The 25,513-nt window shown below is 40.1% G+C and overlaps 1 protein-coding gene across 3 annotated transcripts in view; it reads right to left on the bottom strand.

The window, feature by feature from the left end:
- ELMO1 (engulfment and cell motility 1) overlaps window positions 1–25,513 on the bottom strand; it is a 305,386-nt gene that overhangs the window by 210,537 nt on the left and 69,336 nt on the right. For all 3 annotated transcript variants that reach the window (XM_066321961.1, XM_066321951.1, XM_066321970.1), the window contains 2 exons: window positions 16,544–16,594; window positions 7,088–7,257 (listed from right to left, as the gene is read on the bottom strand). In XM_066321961.1, coding sequence (XP_066178058.1) covers window positions 7,088–7,257; window positions 16,544–16,594 — 221 coding nt within the window. The remainder of the gene's footprint in view (window positions 1–7,087; window positions 7,258–16,543; window positions 16,595–25,513) is intronic.

Genomic DNA, 25,513 nt, shown 5'->3' on the forward strand with positions numbered 1-25,513 from the left:
GCAAATGCATGTGTTCAGTAGAAGGCTCCCCTTACTCAAGACAAAACCCATACAGAATCACAGAATCACTAGGTTGGAAGAGATCATTGAGTCCAACCCAGCCCTAACACCTCAACTAAACCATGGTACTGAGTGCCATATCCAGTCTTTTTTTAGACACATCCAGGGATGGTGACTCCACCACCTCCCCGGGCAGACCATTCCAATACTTTATCACTCTTTCCATAAAAAACTTTTGCCTAATATCCAACCTGTATTTCCCAGCTTGAGACTGTGTCCTCTCGTTCTGTCAGTTGCTGCCTGGAGAGAGACCAGCCCCCACCTGACTACAACCACCTTTCAGGGAGTTGTAGAGAGTGATGAGGTCACCTCTGAGTCTCCTTTTCCCCAGGCTAAAGAACTCCAGCTCCCTCAGTTGTTCCTCACAGGTTTTGTGTTCCAAGCCCCTTGCCAGCCTTGTTGCCTCCTCTGGACACACTCAAGTGTCTCAGCATCCTTCCTAAACTGAGGGGCCAGAACTGGACACAGCACTCGAGGTGTGGCCTCACCAGTGCCCAGTACAGGGGAAGAATGAGCTCCCTGTTCCTGCTGGCCACACCATTCCTGATCCAGGCCAGGATGACCTCGGCCTTCTTGGCCAGCTGGGCACACTGCTGGCTCATGTTTAGCTGCTGTCACCAGTATCCCCAGGTCTCTTTCTGCCCAGGCACTGTCCAGCCACACTGCCCTCAGCCTATGGTGCTGCAGAGGGATTTTGGGGCCAAAATGCAGGACTCAGCACTTGGACTAATTGAATTTCATCCTATTGGACTCTGCCCATCCATCCAACTGTTCCAGGTCTCTCTGCAGAGTCCTCCTACCTTCCGACAGATCAACACACGCTCCCAGCTTAGTGTTGACTGCAAATTTACTAATGAAAGCCTCAATACCCTCATCCATGCCATCAATAAAGATATTGAACAGAGCTGGCCCCAGCACAGATGCCTGAGGAACACCAGTGGTGACTGTCCCCAGCTGGAAGCAGCACTGTTCACCACCTCTGTTCACCACCACTCTCTGGGCCTGGCCATGCAGCCAGTTTCTAACCCAGCAAAGAGTGCTCCTGTCCAAGCCATGGGCTGCCAGCTTTTCCAGGAGTGTGCTGTGGGAGACAGTGTCAAAGGCCTTGCTGAAGTCTAAATAGACAACATCCACAGCCCTTCCTGCATCCACCAGGCAGGTCACCTGGTCATAAAAGGCGATCAGGTTGGTCAAACATGACCTACCCCTCCTAAACCTGTGCTGGCTGGGTCTGAGACCCTGGCCATCCATGCTGTGTGATGACACTCAATATAAACTGCCATTACAAATACACATTTATTTAGAAGCTTACATTAACTTAATCTGGCTGCATTTATTATTTCAAATAGAAAGATGGCAGCTATCACAATTAAAAGCAAGTGGGTTTGTTTATTTTTTTAATCTGCATACTAAGCAATTTCAACTCTCTTATAATTAAAACCAGACTATCTGCTACCTTGTCTTAGCATCATTAACTAGCATATTCTTGTGCCATGACTGTATGACAATAAAGCTCAGCACAGCCTCATCAATGAAGCAGATGTCTGAAGACCAATCTTCTCAACAGCAGCAGAAACAATTCTGTCCTGGTTACTGTCAAAACAGCTAGGCTTAGCATAGTCTCTCTCTTTTTTTTTTTTTTTTTTTTTTTTTTTTTTTTTTTTTTTTTTTTTTTTTTTTTTACCCAGAAACTCTGTTATTTCAGCCAAATGGCAAGTCATGGAGATCAGGACAATGCCAATTAAAAAAATTGCTGGAAACTCTGCATAGGCCTTCCTCCTTTCCCTCCTACTAATGAGCTCATCCTTATTATTATTACTAGCAATAGCAAAAATAAATATAGATTCCTTTTATCAACTCTTTGGTCTTTCAATATTTACAGTGTGTGAATTACGTTTTCCTTTTCTTGCTTTATAAGGCATTATGAGGATGTTTTTTTCCTTCTAAGGAAGGCTGAGAGTCTGTTCCAGTCACACAACTATTTTGATACGTCAAGAAAAAAAACCCATGACTTTAACAGTCTTCTGCTACATCAGAAAGACTATCTGTACAGACATGATTTTCTGAAATACAATTCTGTGCTTGACTACGGAATGCAGCTCTGAATGACAGAACTATATTATCACAGTTGGGGCAGCAAGAAGACATGCTTCCTTCTTCCACCTTGGTTCCTGAAGATACTTTTTATAGTCATTAGGATATCTAGGACTCTGCAGCATTGCTCACTTTCTGCCCCATTTTAGGCCACTGCACTCTGAGGGGGAAGTGGAAGCAGCATACCTTTACACTTCCCCTTTAGACAGTCTGTACACCCAAGCAGATGGACTGCACAGTCAGCTTCTCTTAACTAGGCATGGACTGGCTTCTGAAAAGTTTAGCATTATGAGTGCTGTGGAAATTACTTTCTGAAAAGTCTCAGAAAAGAAAAATAGCTGCCTGCACATATCCACCCCACTCTTTGGTGATACAAGTGTGTTGAGAAATGATTGGACATCATGGGTAGTTATAGAATGGAATCAGCATTTTCTTGTTCCTCATAACTTGTCATGAAGTCTTTTCTATAATTTATAGGTCACTCAAAAGGAAAAAAAAAACAAAAACAAAAACAAAACAAAAAAACAAACAAAAAAAACCAAAAACAAAAACAAAACAAAAAAACCACAAACAAACAAACAACACACAAAAAAAAACCCCAAAAAATTATCTTTTTTTTTTCCTTTTTCAGTTAATAAGACTCATAGGAATGCTGTAGAAGCAAGAATGAGCCTGAAGGAAAAACAAGATAAGCCATCTCAATCAACAAGATCAAGATACATGTGGACAGTTTCTGAGACACTGCATTTCTCATTGCATTGCATTGAGACATTGCAAATATATTCATATTGACAAGATGCACTCCCAGCTTCACTAAGGCCCATGCACCCTACCACCAACCCCTAGGAGCTTTGTGCTTGCAGACATCATATCTGCAGTTCTCTATTCTCTAACACATTCTAAGTTTCTTTAACATTCAGGCATATAACATATGGAAAACTAAGTAGGAAACACTGTTATTTCTTGTCAACTTTTTATATTGCCTCTTTTTTTCATCACCTGTGAAGTGAAACAGAAGTAACTAGAAATCCAGGGATTTACATTGTTTTACTCTGGTCACTTTACTTTAATAGTCATCAGCTTCACTGAAATAATGACTAAGTAGCACAAAAAACAAAGCCAACTATAAATAAAACATAGGCCTCTTCTTCAGTGAAAGTTATATAAAAAGATGAAGTCTTGTTTTCCAGAGGCTAACCAGTAAAACTTAATTACACACTCAAATTATAATTGCAGAGCTGCCTCTAACACAAAATCCATGTGCAAAGAAAACCTCACAGCAACTTTGCACTGAGCATGGTGGCACTTCTAATGAGCACTGCCTGGCCCTTAAAAAAATAGAGAATAAAGATTGAATTAAAAAAATTCATGGATTTCTACCACAGCTGCAGCACACCGTGAACAGAGGCACTACTCAGCCTGGGCTTACAGATGTTGGGCTGTTCCCAGCTGCACCAACCCACGGGCAGCTGGCACAGCACACAGAGGGGATCCCTGTAGAACACCAGCAGATACACCGCAGGGTATGTTCCATTCCCACTCCCCCCAGAGTCTCAGTGCCAGTCCCCAGGGTGCAATACAAGAGCAGAGACAGCCACCACCCTCACACTGTTTCACAGCAGGACTGCTCTCAGGTTGTGCCTCAGTGACACACCTAGGCCAATACAATGGTCTGTTGCCACAAAAAAAGGGCTTTTCCTCCATCCACTCATGACCACTCTCTTGTTCCTTCAAGTCCCAAACTGAGCAGAAAACTAATTTTAGAGAGTTAGTATTCTAGCAGAATCATGTACTTCACAATAAGTTAACAGGCTGGATTGGCTTTGTGAAGCATGCAGACACTGGAACCAACTCCTCGAACTAGTTGCTGAAAAAAAAAAGCAGCACTGGGGTGAAGAACAGGGGTTAATACACAAGAAATGGGAGAAGAAGGCAGGGAGCTGGACCATCTCTCAGCACACTAAGACATGAGGTTTGTCTCTGCTGTATGGGTAGGCTATCCATAGGCCTATTCAAATAAGTCTGGCTCTACAGGAGCACCACCAAGGTGGCTAAGATAACTCCATGGTGAAGATATACCTTAAATGCATCTCTATAAAACACATTGTCTTCTAAAACCGGGCTATGAAAGAAGCTTCTGCCCCACTCAGAAATATCTGGCTCTAATTCCTTTAATTCTTGTTCTATAATTCTAGTTCCTCCTCTAATATCTACCCTCTGCCCTTTATAATGCTAGTGTAATTGTTTGTGTAGATTCCCCCACAGACACTGAGAAAGCAGTGTAGGTTCACCTATGGACACAGAGAAAAGCTTTATATTCCGGAGCATTTTGGTGAGCTTGTCAGCCACACAGCCCACAAAGCAACCTTGCTGAGGGTGCTGAGCCCAGTTGGGAACAATGGCAAGGAGGCCTTCAATTTGATTTATCTGTTCAGTGAGCATCTTGTGTGGGACCTCTTATTAACAGTAGTGCAGAGAGTCCAAGCAAAAACAAGAACAGACCATAAGAGGACAACTGACTGATTCCAGCTGCCTTTCTTTGACGTCCTAGGGCACTGAATGAAAAAAAAAAAAGTTTTTTTTCTTTATTTTGAGGAAGTAGTTTGTCTGTTTGCTTGGTGTGCTGACACAGCAGTGGGTGACAGACCGTGATGTGAGGGAACAAATTCAGTACCTTGAAGTAGCATAAAAAAAGAAAGCAGAACCACTATGGTAGGCTTAGGCTGTTCTGTGTATGTTTGCTGCTTTCATTAAATCCCAAGTTCTGTTAAATATGCACTCATCAGCCAGTGATGCACAGTATAAAAGCAAAAGAGAATGTACAGCATAGCACAGATGTCCTTGCTTTGCAGCTCCCTTTGCAAAACCAGACTTGGAAAAACCTGACCTGCTGACACCCTCAGGAGCTGCAGAATGTCTAGGCTGCTGAACATGAAAGACTGCAGTGAGTCCTAAGAGCTCATCAACACGTGAAGCTGCTGGAAACTCTCACAGTCTGAGTCTTTGTCCAATGCCCAGACTCAAGAGTATTTCTCCCCACAGACAGAAACACTGATAGACACATTAGACAGGTAGATCCATCAATGAATGTTTGATGACACATTACATCAGCTAAAAAGAAAAAATTTAAATCCCTCAAAATGCAGACACTTACAAAAATAAAATATAACAAAATAATCATAAAAGAAAAAGACAGTAAACTCTGCTCATATGTCCAGTTTACAAGCCTGCTGTGTGGTTTGAAAACTTATACCTTTGGTCAGGATTTATTACAGGGCGTCATTTACTAGGCAGTTCTATCAACAGCAGTGTTGTCATTAGTAGTTTCCCTCCCAAACAGTTATTTTTAATCCAGACCAGTCTGCTACAGCTTGGCTCATCCCACAGCTACAAAACAGCCGTACAAACACATCTGAAGGGTGAGGAGGGCCCTTGATTTAGTCTTAGTGTAGCTAAAATAAAAGATTATAAAAAATGTGAATGTTTCCTGTCTGTTTCAACAGAAAATGAAGTGTTTTAGTTTAAATACTTTCTGCAGTGGAGTAAGTTAAACCATGAAACCTAAATAACGTCACAACAAAATAAACCACAAGATTTAATTTTCCTGTGTTCTGATCTTCACAGTTATATGTGAGCCTGTCCATTTAGGATATTTTTCATTAGTACAGCAACTGTTGTAAACATGGGTTTAAATAAACTCAAACTTGTCTTTGCTTTTGAAAATAATTTGGTCCGTAAACAACAAATACCACATGAATAAAAGACAAGCTGCAAATTTGGTAACTAAAACCACTTTTTTTTTTTAAATGGCATACATGTGATGTGTGCCACTGATCACATCACTGCAAAAAAATAAGGACTATAACCCCAAAATGCTGAAGATTAAAGCACGAGCTTTTGGAAATCTAGTGTACAGCTGTAGTTAGTAAGGATTCAGAGTCCCATAAGCCATTAACCACACAATGAGCAGGGATCAGGGAGAGATTGTTTTTACGCTGCCCAATCTATGGACTACTGGATTCTATAAGGTAGTAAATTTTTCTGCGGGAAATACACAGTATATCTTGTACAAAACCCTCAGAGACCATTTGTGGTCCATTTCAAAGACTGCTTACTACTTTTGCTTTATCTCCTAACACTACTTACTTCCTTGAATCCAAGGGAACACAAGCATATTTGTGAGGGGATTAGAACTGATTTCAGTTTTCTTTCTCTCAGGAGATGGTGTGAGTATTATTGACTTCTTCCTGTGTAGTACAGCTTGACACTGAGTGCAAATCTCTTACTTGAAATCAAATTATTACTGTTAGAGCATAATTTAATAGTGCAACAAGCCAGTAGCTATTTTTCTGCTTCACTCTCCACATTAAGCCAATGGACACGTTCTCAGGACTTTGGTCCTGAGTTTCACCAATGATGAAATTTAGTAAGGCGTTCTGGTAAAAAATGAGTGTATTTTTAGATGTCAGCTTTCAATTTCATGTCAAAAAAACCTGACTGGTATTTGAAAAATCCCATTCAGAATAAAAAAAAATAAAAAATTAAATAAAACATTTTTTTACATTTGGGTTTTACCACACATGTTCTCAGTAATGTGAAACTTAAAATGTAGTTTTGAGGTGATATCACTTAAACATCAGCCTTTAAATATACTTTATTGGCTTATTGAAATTCCAATGAATAGAGAAGAAACTAGGACCCCAGTCTCCCCAAACTTTATGGCACAGGCAGTACTTGTGACTTCCTGTTTTGCTCATTCGCAGACCCAATCAGCCCATTGTTAGGGGAAAATGAAAAAAACAATATCTCATTGATAATTAATATACTATCCTGGCAGCCTAGACCTCTTGAGATATTTAATTTCTCAACTCAGAAATACAGCAGGAAATCACGCTACACAGAAGAAACACCAGAGTTTAAGCAGAGTACTTACTCTGTGCCACTTTCAACCATTTGGGTTAGGAGGGAAATGCCATCCAGGTTTATAAATTCTTGGGCAAACGTAACATCCCGTGAGTAGTTGGCTAAGTCTTTCAGTGCTTCTAACTTTGCATCCATACTAGAAGACTGGATCCTCTCATGGAGCTGCTGTGCATTTTGAGCCTATGAGAGAAACAAAGCACACAAAACAAAAGCAACAAAACAGCTTTCATTACAATGAAAATCATGAGTAAAATGTCAGTGTAAGCAGGAACAATGGCCATGTTTAATATGAATGATATTTTACTTCCATGCTTAGAAAAGATTAAGTAGGTCAAATACAAATTACTTTTGTAAAAGTATATTACTTGTGTATTACTCTGTTATTGCTTATAATTATTTGTACTCTTGCAGAATCATTAGCTGAGCAATGGATAGATGTCCCATTGTCTCAGGGAAAATGTAAGCATTACTAAAGACAGCCTTTGGCTTGAAGAGTTTATGTGTCACATCAATGAAGGAGAAATGAAAATAAAACAAACTGCATCAGACAATCTCAGTAAAACAATAGTGGCACTTCTTTTCCCGTCAGTGCTTTCTCAGGTTACACACTTCACCTTTAACAACAAAGACACAACATACTGTCCTAACCATGACTAACTTCAGACCTTATGCTCCTTCCTCCTCCTCTTCTTTTCTTCACAGTCAGTTCAAACACTCACATACCCTCTTAACATGGAGCATAAAATAATTACTTCCCACATAATACTATGATATCTGTCATACATATTTTTGCATATTTAATATCCTCATGTTATGCTTTTCTGGCCATTAATATTTCAAATAGAGGATGAGTCAGTGAAACTCAAAATGGACACAGATGATAAAAAGCTAAAGAAATACTTATATAATGCATATTAAATTGCTTCTCTCTTTAGCCATATAAATACTTTAAAATACATCTCACGTTTTCAATTTGATGTTTTGACTTACCTGAACAGAATACCGAAAAGCTTCAGTTGATAGCTAGCTAGGCAATACTTTTCTTAGAAAAATAATCCTCCTCCCTACATATAGAGATATTTGCAAAATTCTGTTTCCTAAAATTCATTTCTTACCTGCACCCAAAGAAAGGTGAATGAGAAGCTATGTGTCATTAGAGAAACAAATTAAATGTAAATTCTGTTGAGAATTATTTTCTCTGAGATGATGCTTGTTTTTTCTCAGCTGGAGAAGAAATAGAAGGGCCCTGCTGACAACAATTCCTTTTCTGATCAATTAATGAATGTACTCTTCACAGAGATGGTCATCTCTGAAGAGCAAGATTCTGAGAAAGCAGTCATTTTTAGTGCAAGTGAACATTTAAACAAGGAGCCCAGAGAAATAAACAGCACAGTGTTGTTACAGATACAGCTGCCTAGCTACATAACCTTGATTGCTTCAAAAACATGAATAAATTAAATGTCCCAATCTCCTCCAATATCAGCAAGGTTTGTTACTTCTTGTTTTTTCAATGGTGGTGGTAAATGCATGGTCTCCAGTCAGCATTTGACCAGAACAAACGTAGTAAGGGGTGTGTATGTGGGAGAAATACCTTCTAGTTAGTGTGCCTGTGGTTAATATAGTATTGCAAAGAAATGGAATATCTTTAGCTTTTTTATGCTCTAAGTATAGGTGACGCAGCCATAGCAGTTCCATTACCTATAAAAAGGCAGAATCCTCTCATCCAAAAGATCTTTCTTCCACTGAAGGTTACCTACTGTATCCATGGATTTGAGTTGTAATAATGGGGGAACAATGGTTTATACAGTCTCCCTGTAATGGCAATGGCTGTCCAAATGGCAACTAAAGACTTTTCTCTCAAGCTTAAGCAGGTGATAAGGTAAATCATGAAGCCCATGGACGAAATAAAAATACATATCACTTACTTTCAACTTCTAGGGTAACTACCAAATACTTACCCTAGTCCTTTCCTTTCATCAGAGGGGATGAAAAAAGCTTTGCTAAAGTACTCTTCTATAATCAGATACAAAAATTCACTACTATTATTACCTGAATCAGAAGCTCAACAGTTAACTTCTACCTTATCAAAGTACGTCCTCCATGAAGCCATTCCTAACTCCTAGACTCCCCACTACAATAACTAGTAAGGAAGGAAGACTCAGAGATGCAAAATATCCTCAAAACATTACTGTTTTGTTGAATACATGCAACGTCTGAATTCCTGCTCACCTCAGGAAAGAAACACTCTGGAAAAACTTCAATACTGCCATGGCAGCTGCATTCCCCAAACTTTGGAAACGATTGCTCACATTTAACCTTAAACCTATTAAATCTGTGCACACAGCCTTCTCCAACATGCCATAGTTCTTGGAAGTTACCACTCCCACTATCTGCCTACTAAAGAAGTTCTATTGAACTGGAAGTATTTCCAGCTTTCCAAGAGAACCCAGTCCTCAAAAAGCTCGTTGATTCAGTGAAAATGAACAATAGGAAAGGTGAACAAAATGATTCAGAGTGACCAAGCAGCTCTCCTGAGCTGCTCTACCAATAAGTCTGAGTGGGCAAACCTTGGGCAGCAGAGCTGTGGCCAACAGATGGAGACTGTAATTGCCTGTGTATCACAATAGCAAGCAAGAAAAACATGTGAGCAGACCTGGGAGAACATCCTCCTCCAAACCCCTTCACAACACACTGCCATGCAAAAAATGCTCTGTCTTCATACATATTGACAACAGATTATTTATGGTCAAGTTCACCCTTCCTCTTGAGGAGAGAGTCCTGTCCCCAGCAGAAACACCTGGGACTGGTGAACTGCTGCTGTTGGCCAGTCAGACTTCCATTCCACATGTATCCACACCAAGCATGGGAACAGCTAACCTTCCCTGTCACCAAACCTGAGCCCACCAGGCTGCTGATGTACATCAGCAGCTCACCTACACTGCACAACACCAACATGAGCAGGACCAAGCTATCAACTGAGATATGTTAATCCTCTTTCCTCTGCAGTCAGTGAGAGCTTTGAAATTCACCAGACTAAAACCAAAATATTATCTTAGATCAGAGACAGCTTGGAAACCTCTGCAGAGCACAAAAATCCACACTACAAAAGTTGTTCAGCCATGTCTTAAGCACATAAAAGAGTGCTTACTAATCATAGGCTTTATCTGATTCTGCCAATGTTCCATCAGCAAAGTTGACACACAGTTGCAGTTTTCTTACATTAAACAGGTTTTGCAAGATGCTGAATATACCTTGCCGCTTCTACTCTCAGACGAGAAAAGAACAGACAAATGGCAGAGGAGATCTTGATTTAAGGGTTAAACATACATTTGTGTCAGCAAGAGTGCTGGCACGTGTCTCACTGGCAACAAGGACAAAAGTCATATTGTCTGTTGTCATCCCAAATGCCTGACATGTGAAAATATTGCCTTGGTTAACACCATGCAGCTCTCACAAGCCCTCTAATTCTTGTTGCCATACCATTCATACATGCTTGTGCAACGTACAGCTCACTTATGACTGCATTAAAAAATGAAATCCAGATGAAATATGCTCCGAGTGTTTACCAGGGAGCTATTTTAATGATTTGCAAGCCATCAGTGGATGGACAGAAAGCACAGCTCATTAGAGCAATAGCAGAGCTGGCTGCCATGTCTGCATTCTTACTGAAATATCATTCAGGTAGGACTAAATATAAATATATAATCCTTCACTACTAAAAATCATTAAAGAGAATTAGCAGAAATATGGCTGCTCAGGTAAATGAAAGGCAGAATTAACTTCTCTTTAGAAAGGAAGGAAGGAAGGAAGGAAGATGGGATACTTGAAAAATGTGTTGTGGAAGTCCCAGTGTTTCAAAAGGCTGTCAAGTGGCATAAGCCACATGTCTAGTATTAAATGACTTGCTCCAAGGACATCCTAAAAGGTTGCCCTTAGGGAGTAGCAGTGCTTAAAAGGAGCAGCTTGATGAGATTGTCAGCTTAAAGAGAAAACTAATGACCTAAATCCAGGATGTGACTTTCTTAGAGACTCAAATAGCCATTTGGAGGTTAAGAATCCCAAGATCATCCTAACAAGGGATTCTACTGATCAAATTATCATTTCTTGGCCCCTAAATACTTTGCACAAACTTTGAAAGCAACTTATTAACCAGGCATTAACTTATTAACAACACAGGACTTCTGTACAGAATATAAAATACAGTGAGTAAGGACAAGAAGGAGGACACAGATTCAAATCCAACCACTATCAAACATGAATGTACTGTGGAAGAAAGCTGGACCATTGATTTAAATTGCTGGTTTTCCATCACGTAATCTGTTGTCTTCTTTATCCTTTACAAAACCCATATAAAATAAGAGCATTGTGATCAACCCTGTAGATTTAGTCACATTAGTCAATATTTTGCCAGGAAAAGAGCATACAGACCATCAGTAACTACCAAATACACCTTTGTCCTTACCAAATAGGTGCATTTCTGTGGTTTACTTTAAATCATTCAGTGTTGAAACATCATGGTGGCTTAAAGTACTGCCTTTTGCTGGACTGTTATTGCCATTTCACCTACAACTGCATATATGTCAGAGAGCAATGGGGGACTGGATACATTACCTAATCATCATTGCACACATTCAGCAGACCCACCAAGGCTGATCTGATGCCAGGTAAGCAACGAGAATCTACTTTAATCAATGCATACCTTAATGGCTGACATTTTTTTGCAGAACGCTGCAAAAACATTGAAGCACAGTTTCTACATCTAAAGCCCTGTACAGATGCGAAACACAGAGAGTTCCTGTGGAATCATTACAGGCAATTAAGGAGGCAGAAACAGGGAAATGGTTACCTCTAGCGTCTTCCACTAAACCAATGACAAAAGCATTACAGATGCATAGCCATTTTAGTATTACATAAATATACTTTTAAATGAGTTTATGCAATCATTAGCCACTTCTCACAGCTTTATAAGCATTTATAAAGCATTTATAATGCTTTATAAGCATTTTTCCTTTTATCTGCGTTTGAAACAGTCTCTTCCACTTACTATTCAAAATGTGCCCTTTGAAACCTAGAAATGTCAGATTAAACATTTCTCTATAAAAAAACAAACCCAAACTCCACTTCTCAAATCTACTACAAGCAGATAAATATAAAAGCAGCTAATTGACCCCCATGGTCAGTGCTTCTGATATAAGGTTCATTTATCTACTAGTTCATCATTACATGATAAACATAATAACAATCACAGGCCAGAACTGCAACAAGTTATGCTTTTACAGAACCTCAAACACATGTTCAAGAAATTGTAGATTAAAAATTATAAACTAGATCCTCAAAATTTTACTAAGAGGATTCAGATGTATAAGCAGAAATAGGTTTAAAAACTCTTTATACTTCCTTCTCTGTTTAGATCACATACAAATAAAAAGAGCATGTTCCTCATATCTGTAGAAGCATTCAGAGAAAATACTGTGATGACTATTATTGAACACCCTTATTTACACTATTGCTTATTGTACACATGGTAATATATCTGCCTACAAACAAGTTACAGGTTTGAGAAGTCAACTGATATCTGACCTGGGGATCAAAAAAAAAAAACCAGCAACCCATGACATAGTCTCCACAGATACCACATCAGAAAAACCTCCTTTACCCAGGGTTTGAGGTATATACCTCACAAGGAAGGCATTTTTGTAGTGCCCAAGAAGCTGCTTTTAATAAATGGTAAGTGCTCAAATAATGAGTTCTGTTTGAAAACCATTAAATTTAAAAAAATACACTAGTTCCTTCAATTTAATTTTCCCAGTATTTTAGCATCTCTTTAAAATGATTAGTCATTTGAAAAAGGATTTGCAGGATCTGATTGAAGGAATCCTGCAGTTTCACACACTAAAATGCTGGACTTTGCTTGCTGTATTGCAGGACACAAAAGTCCTTTCGGATTAGCGTCACACCCGGGAGCAATTACAGCTCATTTATACACCTACCCACCATGCACTGGAACGTGGTTATCACAAAAGAGACAGCAGCAATACAGCATTTCAATTGTCACATATGTTCAAATACAAAGAAGTGTTGCATAAGAAACTTTTCATGCGTCCCTTCAGAAATGCAAAAGGACAAAGGGGGAAAACAGGTCACGGAAAACTGCAAAAACACACAATAGCCCAAAGACTGGGTAAGAAAGATGATAGGAGAGGTTAAAATAAATAAGAAAGATGATATAAGAACAAAGATAATATGGGAGAAATTCAATCTGCACTCAAGTTACCTAGGAAACAGAGTGTCTGTGTGGTGAGTGGTTTATAGAGGAAAAAAAATAGCATTGTTTAGAAAAAAACAGTCTTTCAGAGAATCTCACAAACTTAGCAAACAGACCTACGGAAACAAAGAAGCAGTTCAAATTCCCACCAGGCCTAAGGACTGGCGTTTGCAAACTTTTAACTCAAAGAAATTTAAAATAGGCACATTGTAAATCTCTCAAGGCAAGCATTTATAATGGATTTAGCAGCACACCATAACTGCAGTTCTGCCCTTGCAGTACTAACAATGGTTTTCAGATAAAGGTTCCTGTATAAGCACACAAAATAATCTAAATTCAAGATTAAAAAGGAGAAAGTATTTAACATTTATATCCATGGAGTTAGATTTCAAATCTTCATTTTAAAAAACATTCAGCCCAAAAATACTGGTTTACTATTTCTAGATAAAACTACCTTTCTTTCTTCTCACTTTTTAATCTATAATAGTTACTCTGGGTACATGAGCAATAAATAATTTGAGGCTAATGACAACAAAACTTAAAAAGATTGCATATCATCCTTCTCACCCCATTTTCTATTACTTGGGCCATGCAACCCTAAAGGGTACAGCCAGACTACTGGCTGTCACGGTTTTATGCTGCATAAAAATTAAGGACCAGAAAAGCATTTTAAGTTCATGCAGCCTTCAGAACTGGTCAACACAACTCCTCTCAACTGCTTAAGGAGAAAAGTTTCCTCAGAAGGCTCATAAAGTTCAGGACAAATTTTTTTTTCCCCTCACGACAGCCAGGAAGTAGGCAGCTCAGGCCTCTCTCAAACTATAAGGACACATCCCAGAAACTGCATAATCCATATGCGGCTTCTCATCTTTTCTCTCAATCTTTCTCTCCTTTCCTAAATCCTCTACCTTTTCATAAAGTTGTGTTGTTTGAGTTTGTTTGTTTGTTTTGGTTTTTTGTTTTTTTGTTGTTGTTGTTTTTTGTTGCTGTTTTTAAGTATGATTTTGGTTTTTTAGGGGAAGAGGAAAGATAGTTTCAGCTTTATTCTGTTGTAGGATAGAAAAAACAGAAGAGGTGGAGGGAATTCAGAATCTTGATGTTTTCACATGATGAGAAAAACATTTCTCACCCAGCACTAACAACTAGGAAAGCATCTTTCCCATTTTGTAGGAGTGTATCATGCAGCCTGTTCTTCACATTTTCTCTTCCAACTACTGTTGCTCTCACACAGAATTTCAGAGGAAAATATGAAAACAGATTGCCTGTTAGCTTTTCAGGGTAAACAACAACCATTGTGTAGGTCACCAGTTTAAGAACCTCACTTGGAGGCCTTTAACCTATCTGTTTTAGGTATTGCTATGATGACCACTTTGACAGTACCTTAAAAAACAGAGACAAATGTAGGCTGAGGACATGCAGAACTTCAATTCTTACCTATTTAAAAAATACAAATATTTGCTAATCTGACAAAAACCAATCCAAGATACCTCTCTGATTCTGGGAAAAGTTAACACAAAATTTTTAAACATCAGGAAGCATGAAAATAAGCACTGGTTTTAGGCACAAATATCACTACTGGAGACCAGAGAGTAGACCAGCCTTCTATCTTAAAACAGGATGGCTGAGTCACTCATAACTGTGGGCCAGTGTCAGAGAGGTCCATAATTTATTAAGTAGCAGGCAATATCTCAATATCCTAAGGACTCCTGTCTTGATTCACTGACCCCAAGGCAAATCCCCAAAGAAACAGAACAAGATGATGATAGTCCTGTGCTAAGTCCCACCTTCCTGACTGCTGGTAATAGCAGAAAGCTTGTACATTCAAGATTTGTCTTTTGAGTTTGTAGGCTCTATTTCCAATTGCACAAGTGATCATAAAGCCAGCCAGCCGTCTCCACAGACCAGTCACAGCACAGCCTCTCTTCAGTGAGGGTCCATGGTGCAACTGGCTATGGGTTTTGAGATGGGAGAATTCCATGAGCTGTCTTACACGGTTGTTCCATGTTGTGGTTACACCAAAACATGACGCAGTGCGTTTGGACTACATTGCTTCTTGATGAACCACAGATGCTGTTTTGATTTCAAGAGATCCCACATCTGGGCAGCACTGAAGTGGATATTTGTTATTAAGAAGTCCTAAAGGTTAGAAGGAGCTGGTGTTGGGCGGTCTGTTTCTGAAGAATTTCCATCAAGCAGGGTTTACTCAACCAGAAGTAGTTTTTCCTTGCACAAGGCTGTTTTGGTGATACATGAGACTCTGGAATCACAGAGACTCTGAGAGAGCCACAATATTAAACTGCTGTTGTTTTTGGTTTGTTCATTTGTTTGTTTGTTTTTATGTCTATAGAGCTTTGAATGTAACAAACATTCAAAAATATGAAAAATATATTAAAATGAAGAAAATATGAAGAAACCTCTTGTCTTTGCCCAGTTGGCTGCTGAGAAGTGCTTTCTGTTGAGAAGCTACTGGGTGGCAGAGTTTGTCCATAAGAATGCTTCAAATCTGCAGAGGCTAGAACACCATCAGGAAAAGGTAAACCATTTTAATGGCACACTAACTACATTTGTCAGCAAGGAAATGGGATTGCTGCTGCCTCAGACATACATCTTCCAGGACTAATAATGGCTTTCAGCATGTGGCAGCAGTACTGCTCAACTCAGCAGGAAAACAAGCCATTACAGAGCAACCAGCAACTCTGCCATGCTTTTTAGGAGCTGGCAAAGAGACTGTGTAGGGGAAAAAAAAACAACAACAAAGAAACCCCAGTAAAATCTCAATATTACAGTTGCTACTTACTCAACACAAACCCAGAGATCAGGAAAGCTCTGACCCGAGCAACCCAGCAGAGCCCTCCGTGATTCAAATCCCTGACCTTCCTCCTGGCTTGCTGCTTTTGAGTTCTGAGTCAGAAAAGGAGCAACTTGAGTGAGGCTGCAATGTCAACAGGGAAGCAGCGATATCTTGTATATGAAGACTGTTCTCAGTGGAAGTGAGACACAGAAATCCCACCCAATTGTGCCAACAGTATCACCAAAGGTCACTCAGACTTACTGCCCCTGCCTCCATAACTCATAACCTTTGCTCCTGGAAGACTGTGGGATACATTTTGGATAAAGCTTAAAAGTACACGCATTAGTTCACAATGATTTACTAATTGAATTTTCACTCGGAAGGAAGAGAAGAAAAGAACACTGACTCACCGGAGATGTTGTTAATCGAAGGATGGCTCCATTTTTTATTTCATTACGATTCTGAAAGAGAAAAATCCAAAGGTTTTAGTTAAGACTCACTCGCATAAAAAGATGAAACCTGCATTGAGCAGAATGTCATGCTAAATCTGCAACAGTGCTTTCTGCTGTCTGCATGCAAAAGCTTCCCCCTTTCAGATGTAAGCTAGCACCTATTTTCCTCACTGAGGCATATTACACTAGCTTCAACAAATAGGTTGAATTCACGTGACACATAACCAACCTGAACTCCTTCAAGAATGACTTCATGTTTTTCAAAGTTTAGCTTCCACTGGCAACTTCTAAATATTTTTTTTAAATATACCATCCATGGTGTCTGACTCTGGTATTGTACATACTTGAGGAGTTTTTAAGTTTTCTGAAACCTGTCATTAACCATCTGCAGGATTTAGAATTCATCCCACTGGCTCTTTATTTTCTATAACAAGAACATGCTGACTTAAACCACTGGAACCTACCCACTGAGCTCTGCCACCACGTTTTGCATTCTCCCTCAAAGTAAAAAAAACATCCCTGTTAGCAGAGTAAAGTTCAAACATGCCGTAAGTCCCTTTCCTTGCCCAGCTGTCAGAAGGAGAGGGCATTATACATTTTCTTTTGCTTGAGCGCACATAGCCATGGTGTAAGCTACGGTGTACACTTACAGCATCCTTACAGCTTTGTGGACAAAGCCCATGTGCACCCTCTCTCTCTGTGGTATGTTAGGGGAGCTTCCCCTCTTTCAACAACTACCTCCTATTCACCACAGGGAAGGAGAATAAGATACCTACACCAATGAACACGCTGACAGGTACTGACTGTGTGCAGCACAGTGCACAGTCACAATGCCAATCATGGTTCAGCAGCTTGTTCATGAGCTGACACCCCAATCTGTCAGAGGAATTGGAGAATCCCTAACAGTTTGAGAGAGAAGAGCTAATTTTGTACTGAAGACCACGTTGCAGCCTTTCTGCAGACTGGTGTTTAGCCAAGAAAAAATATGAAGGTGTATTTCTCCTCAGGCAGTTTTTCCCAAATTTATTTCATTCTTCTTGTTCACATTCTGATACATCTCAAATCCAAAATGCTAAAAACCAGATAAATCTTGCCTGAAACCAGGTCAAGTAGTCCCAAAATAAAACTCCAGTACATTGTCTCATTCTTGGTATCCAAGTCATCTGTGGGATTGGTTCTAGCTACCTCAAAGATCATTCTCCACCCACAAAGACTTCTTCACTCTAACTGAAATAAATGAAGTGCCAGACAACACAGGGAGTACAAGAGAGAAACTTTCTTACAGCATCTTTGCCCACATATACAGCGACTCTTCTCAGCCCTCAGCAGTCTCCTCCTGCCAGAACAGCCTCAGGGAGGCCAGCCAGGCTACACTCAAAAGACGGGCAAAGAAGGGTGAGCAGCTAAATACAGGGTGACTTCCCACAGCACTAACAAAGCACCAGATTTTCTCTACTTGTAGTGAAACAGCACCAGACCCAGCTACATTTCCTCATGTCTGTGGAATCTGTGTGAAGTGGCCATAATGCATTTGTGTGGTTTAATCTCAATCAGTGTTGAAACAAACTCACTTCATAAACAGTTGTGGTTGCTAAAACTGTTACCACCGCCTGGATTTGTGGAGCTGAATAAAAGTAATTGCTTTGGGACAGACAATTACCATAGGCTAAATCTACCTCCATCAGCAGCTTAGACTAAACTACTGGACCTCAGCTGCATTAGGCCAGAGCATTTGCATGCACACATACACAAGGCTCCATCATCTGTACTTGGAAGGCAGCAAATCCCAGCATCCCAGGAAATCAACATGATTTGAACTATGTACCTATCACATTCAGAAGTTAAAGTTCACTGACATCTTCATAAAAACACTGTCACTTACACGTAGACCGTTCTTAAGCATAAATAAGAGCACACACAGAGGCTTAAGTTTTTTAAGGAGCAAAAATTTAGGCTTAAAGTTTCTCATGTTTCCCACTGCAATTAACATTAACTACCAAATCAGATGTACAAATTACTTTGTGGTTTGCAGTTTGTTTGTGACAAGTGAAGTCACTTCATCTGGGCCGCAATAAGCATCTCTGCAAACACTCTTACTCCACTGCAAACAAGAGGTACCGGGCATAGCATGAGCATGGTGATCTCCTGAGACTTGAGGAGGAAGAGAGGAAACACAGAGGAACACTCAGAGTAATTAAAATCATCACTGGACATTTTCTTTGGAGTCTTTCTGTATAATCATGAAGATGAATCAAGAACACCAAAGCTTTCAGACTCAAAGCTGTAATGCTTGTCAGAACCCACAACACACAAGCCCACAGACCTTTCCTCATGTCTGGCTCAGAGCAGAGGTGTGTACATCTGCCCTGTACTGTACACTCAATCATTGTATAACAACAAAGAGAGAGCTCCTCTTCAACTCCTGGTTTAGAAAAAGGCTTAAGTAAAACTGCCCACGCCTTATCTCTGAAAGTATTCAAAGCATGAAGTCTCTAGCACAGCAAGCTAGCCAAAATTTGAAAAAGGTTAGCAGTTACTCAGTAAAAAAAAAATACAATTCTGTTTATCCATTCTAAATATTGGCTTAATCACATACCAGGAAACAGCACGTAAGAGTACAATTAAGCCAAGAGGCTTTCCTACATTAACTGCATGATGCAGTAGTCAGCATGCCAGTTAATTTTAATTGCAACATTTACACACAGTTAATCCTCTTAGTATTAAGGATAGCATCCTGTGGATTTCTCTTCCAGGATAACAGAACAAAGCAGCCCAGCTTTGGCAGTCATACTGCTATTCAGGACAGAACCCACCCCCATCTATGGCAGACAAATAAACAAACAAAAAAAACCCTCTTCCAAGATATTCCTGACCTGTTCCGCAAGTGTACGTGAAGTTGGTAGATATTGTTCATGGTGTTGATCTGTATTAGAAAGCTTAATCCTGAGCAGTGAAAGAACTAGTGAAATGGTACTATCCAAAACGTCCCTAAAAAGCTCTGTAACAGGAAAATAGATCTGTTAAAAATGTTATCCAGGACAAAGACAGCGGTCATATCAAGGATACAAATAAGCCTTCTCTGCAATATTTTAACCAGTAAGATATATCAGAAGATGACTTTTTTTTCCTAATGGAGTAGGTAATATTTCCAAGATGACATTTCGATCAGACTAAATACTTTCATGAGGACACACAAAGAACATAACACAGCAGGAACAGTGGATACTTGGAAAGTCCACCTTGCATTCAGATTTTAGGACCCTCTGCCTTCCAACTTCACCAGCTGGAGCAATGTGAACCTAAATGACCTTAAAAGCTTCAGAAGGCAGGAGAAGCAACGAAGGAGAGGCAGTGGGGTAGCCCTGCATGTCAGAGAGTTTTCCATTCTCAGAGAAGGAGGAGGTTCAGCAGAACTGCTATCCTGAAATTCTGGAGGGGAGATTTGTGCCTGTTTAGGAGCCTTGTTGACAGAAGCCATTGGGAGACAACCCTGAGGGTCAAAGGAGCCCAGGAAGGCTGGACATCCTGCATGAAGGAAATCTTAAAAGCACAGAAGCAGGCCAATGCAAGACAAGCAGTGGGAAACACCAGCCTGGCTGAACACAAACCTTTGTCTGGAACTAAGGAAAAAGAAGAGAGATTATGACCTTAGGAAGAAGAGGCAGCACACTCAGGAGAGCTGCTGGGGTACTGTGAGGTTATGCAGGGAGAAAATTAGAAGGGCCAAAGCTCAACTAAGAACTTAATCTGGGGAAGTACAGGCCTGTCAGTCGGACCTCAGTGCCAGGGAAAGGCATAGAACAGATCACCTTGAGTGACATCATCAGGCACACACAGGACAACCAGATGACCAGGCACAGCCAGAAAGGGTTTACAAAAGGCAAGTCCTGCTTGACTAACCTGGTCTCCCATGCAAAAGTGACCTGCACAGAGGATGAAGGAAAGAAAGGCTGTGAATGTTGTTCAGCTGGACTTTATTAAGGCCTTTGATACTGTCTCCCACAGCATTCTCCCAGAGAAACTGGCTGCTCATGGCTTGGACAGGTCCATTACTTGCTGGTTAAAAAACTGGCTTGATTGCCAACCCCAAAGGGTGATGATGAGTGGAGTTACATCCAGCTGGTTGTATCTAGCAGCTGGTCACCAGTGGTGGGTCCCAGAGCTCAGCAAGGTGGAGGTCAGTCCCTTTTAAGTAACAATCAATAGAATGAGAGGAAATGCCCTCAGGTTGCACCAGGGGTGTTTTAGACTGGATAGAAGGAAAACATTCTTCACAGAAAGGGTTGCCAAGCACTGGAACAGGCTGCCCAGGGAACTGGTTGAGTCACTATCCCTGGAAGCATTTAAAAGATGTGGCACTTGGGGACACAGTTTAGTGGTGGACTTGGCAGTGCTAGGTTAATGGCTGGACTTGATTATCTTAGAAGGTCTTTTCCAACCTAAACAATTCTACATTTTTTCTGACTATCTGCCAGCAGATTCTGCTTAGTCTCAAAGATCTGCTTTTCTGTGCCATAGACTACTTCGCCTAAAACACACGCAGGAGACTTGCAGGCCTCAAGCAATAGCAGAGTCCACCAAACCATGCAAAGGGTTGAAGGTAAGCAAATTCACTTTTTAAAAATCCTATCAAAATAGTGAAGCTGTTTATTCAGAGCTTTGCTGGACTGACAGCAAATTTATCAGGTAAATTTATCAGGTAAAATAGGTTACTTTGCCACACATTTGTCTTATCATTTTAATTATCTGTTATACCCAGCAAAATGCCTCAAGATTCAGCTCACTCTAACTGGTTGGAATGGAATGTTTTCTTAACATATTTGAGGAAGACCTAAAAGCATTGGTTCCCATGGTTATAGCTCACTAAGCCTGTTATTTAACCTTGACCAAACAGCTTTCTTCAGACTTCTGTAACTACCCTAGACAATAACAGCCAAGAAATCTAAAATTCTTCTTGTGTTTATTACCTTTAGTAATAGATTCATCTCTATTTCCATACTGCTGTTATTTTGCTGCACCTTCCTCCAAATGGACACAACAGAAAATTAGAGCTTTGAAATACATTTTAATTTTATAACTTCATTACATTTCCATTAGGCTGAGCTTGTGCAAGTTGTAAATAAGGACAAAATTACATAAAATATTAGAGTTATAGAGTTTATTACTAAGTTAAGAGCTCAGGAAAGAGAAGCAAAGTTCTTGCTGGCTGATCTTCCTTAAAGCACAGATTCAGTGTGCTACAAGATACAGTAAACACTGGTTGTCCTCATAGGTGCCACCAGGAACAAGACAGAGGGCATCACTTTGCCACAACACAGGAACTTCATGTACATACAGGATACCGAGTGCAGTTCTGGTCTTCCCATCATAGGAAGGGCACAGCAGTCTCTGAGAAAATGCAAAGAAAGGCAACTGTCCAATGGGCTTCAGCAGTTGCCTCAAAAGGCAGGGTCTCCACAGTCTGGAGGGACCAAGCACACAGGAAAAAATGTAGTGGATGACCAGAATGCAGAACTGTTTTTATGAAACCCTGCAGTATGAGAACTTAGGGGCACTTGATGAAATCGGCAGGGGGTCAGCTTAAAGCAGACACAGAATACGCCTCTTCATTCAGAAGGCAGTAAACTCTTCAAGCTTGCTGTCAGAGGCTATGAAAGCAGGCCATATCAGCAGGTTCAAGAAGAGATGAAAGAGCAGCATAGCCTTTATGCAGGATATTAAATAGACGAAGTGTAGGTGTAGCCTCCAATGCCTGTAGTACAATAGGAATACTGAGGAAGCAAAAGAGACTGAAGGCCATCATCAGATAACTACCTTGACCAGTAGCATTTGCTACTGCTAAGGCTGCAGACAGGCTATGAGATGAGATTTCATTTGGCTGACTTGGTAGGGAATTTCTAAAGTTTATTTTTAGTTACCAAAATATTAAATAAGATGTAAGCTAAGTGATACAGGTAATTACCAACATCGTACTACTTGGCATGACAGAACTGTACTATTTTAGAAGAAATACTGATGCAAATAATCTTGTGATATAATTTATTTTCTGGGAAGCTGTTGAAAGAAAGGACAATGTCTTCTGGTTTTTCACGTTATAATTCCATTATAACATTTTCCTTAAAAAAAATAAGTAGTCTGTCTGAAGCTTCTAAAAAGAGGATGTTTTCTGCATGTTGTTTATATGTCTTTATTCAAGGACTACAGAAGCTGGTAAATAAACCAAGTTAGACGAGTGGTGCAGTTTCAGGCTGCACATTAGCCAGTGCAGTTCTACCACCTGCAAGAGGCACAGTTCTGCACATAACCCTTCAGTGCATGGGCCCCCAACGCTTCCTTTACGTTGGATCTACCACCACACAGCAGCACAGTCAACCACACCTGACCTTAAAAAGTTAACACTTCCTCTCCCCTTCATTCATAAAAAAAGGAGGAAAATAAAAAGCATTCAAGAGTCCAGAGTTTTCTTTTGTCAAATTGGTGACTTGAACACCATCCTAGCAGCAGTAACTAGGATGTTAGTGAAGCAAAGAGGAGGAAACAGAGTAGAAAAAGAATGCTCAACTACCTATTTCTCCAGCAACCCACAGAAATACCAAATTGACTGCCACTTAAATCACATCCTAAGAGAAAGACCAGACTTTGCATGATTTACCCATCTGCAAGTGGAGTGATCTACAATGCCTGGACAGCATTACCAGGCACTACTTGTTCTGCAGAGCAGCAGTGGCATTACATTTTGGGCAGATATCCTTCTGACACATTAAAAGAAGTTACACATGAGGTATTTTTAAGCTGGATCAGTTCCTCAATTCAAGCAACCACACAGACACACAGCACAGTTGTACCAGCAACACGGAAGGGGTGGGCTGATGACAAGCAGCCCTATCGTCCTCTGATAAGTTTCAACAGAGAGCTGCACCCTGAAAAATAAACATCAGGAAATGACTGACTTAGCTGTGCTCATACTATTTTTAGTGAGATACGTGGAGAAATCAGAACAGGGCTGGTATAGATAAATAAAAATCCCAAAACAAAACCCCACCAGACCCAAGTAAAGGATTATCAAATTGAAGTCAGCTCTTCAGCACAGGTTACCCACCATATTCACTTATAGCACCACTGAGGGTCAGCAAAGGAGCAGTGGCTCTTTCAGCAGATGCTAAGAGAATAGCTGAGTAATGAAGCGGAGTGTAGCTCACAGTGTGGCTCAGTTTTGCCACAGTTGCACAGTTTGATACCACAGAATCTTGTTTTCAACATCTTGTTCTTCAGCATCTTGCTCATTCCTACTACTGTTATATGTGGCATAAGCAGTTCTATCAGTCAACAAGGGAACTAAACTAAATGAAAATTTTATCATTTTGGGGTTTGCCTGGTTTTGCACAGGAGAGCACAGGAACAAGCAGTAAGTATATTACAAACAGGAAAAGTGGGTCAGGCTCAAATTGCAAGCACCACGTTTGGACTCAAAGCACCAAGACTTGTTTAAGGGAAAGCCTGCAAGTGTCTGTGCTTCTCTAGGACACACATCCCACTCCTACACCCTTCCTGTGCCCTTCCTCTCACCCACAGAAGGACTGTAGGTAAAACATCCCTTTTCCATTTTTGACTACAGTTAGAGCTTGACAAAATTTTGCTCTACATCAGCTTAAGCCAGTTCCAGAAACAATTGAGGGACAGCTCACAGCTGTTAAAAAAAGCAAAGTTCCATTCTTCTTCCTACCTTTTGTTTACTTCTTTCTTGTATACAGACTATTCCTGGACACGATTCAAGAGCCCTGTCTCATTCCTACACCACATCAAGCAGCCTTTTTACTAAGCAAATTTATGAATTAAAGTGGCACAAAATTATTTCCTCCTTGCCACCACCTTCAAAAATTGTCAAAGCCTGTTCACTGCACTTTGGAAAACTACCCATCCAAATAGGTTGCTCTTTAAGTATAAAGATGAATCAAAGAGTATTTTTCTGTTGGCCAAATCTTACACAGAACTGTTTGCCATCAGCTGAACCCAAAGAGTTGTACTGTGCCCCTGGTATGCCATACCTATCTACAATTGCTCTAACTGAAAGCTGGACCTTTTCAGAGCCTTTCCTCTCTAATGATTAACTGTGAGGCAAAATAACAAACTTAATTCAGGAAAAATATCTATACAGATCTTTTAAAAAAACACCCCCCTTGATCCATCGCATCAGCCTTGATATGGAACTAAGGAACTAAACAGAAGATCATCATAACTAATATTTCAATAGGAAGCAAGTGGAAGAATTAAGCTATTTGTGCTGGGTCTAGAAAGTATAACAAGTGGACAGGACATAATTATTTTCTTTAGAAAATTTAGTATAGACCGAAAGTTCTACAAAAAGAGTCCTAGGAGAACTAAAAGAAGGATAACCACTACCACTGTTCTTGAAATTAGCCTTAATGAAGGAGGACTGAAAGTGATTTAGTATATCACTTTGAGTGACATTGAAGTTTTACTTCTATTCACTTGAAAAATATACTAGTGTTCTCTAAGATTTTGCTGGAGTCTACAGGGCAGGGTTACCAGCATTCATCAAGCAGGCAGGAGAATGGCCACCCAGATGTCATGTGCTGCCCTTACTTTAGGGAATTTCTGCAGGGCTGTGCAGATGGCCCAAAACTAAGAAATATGTGAATATGTGGCAAATACCATGTCTTATAAGTGGCAGAGAAAAGGCAAAGCTGGGCATGATTTGATCCAGGTCAAATCTACAGTCTACCATTTACATAGCACTATTAATAAATGTACTATTATCAGGAGTGATGCAAAAATGGAAAATGAAACAGCTCTCAATACCTTTCACCAGTTACCATTCCTCATGCCACTTTTCATTCTCAGCTGCTTAAAAGGCACCAGGCCCTTCAATGAATCAGAAAACTTCATGATTAAGAATGTTTTCTTACA

This window comes from Sylvia atricapilla, chromosome 1 (assembly GCF_009819655.1).
Source record: "Sylvia atricapilla isolate bSylAtr1 chromosome 1, bSylAtr1.pri, whole genome shotgun sequence".
Classification (NCBI taxonomy): Eukaryota; Metazoa; Chordata; class Aves; order Passeriformes; family Sylviidae; genus Sylvia; species Sylvia atricapilla.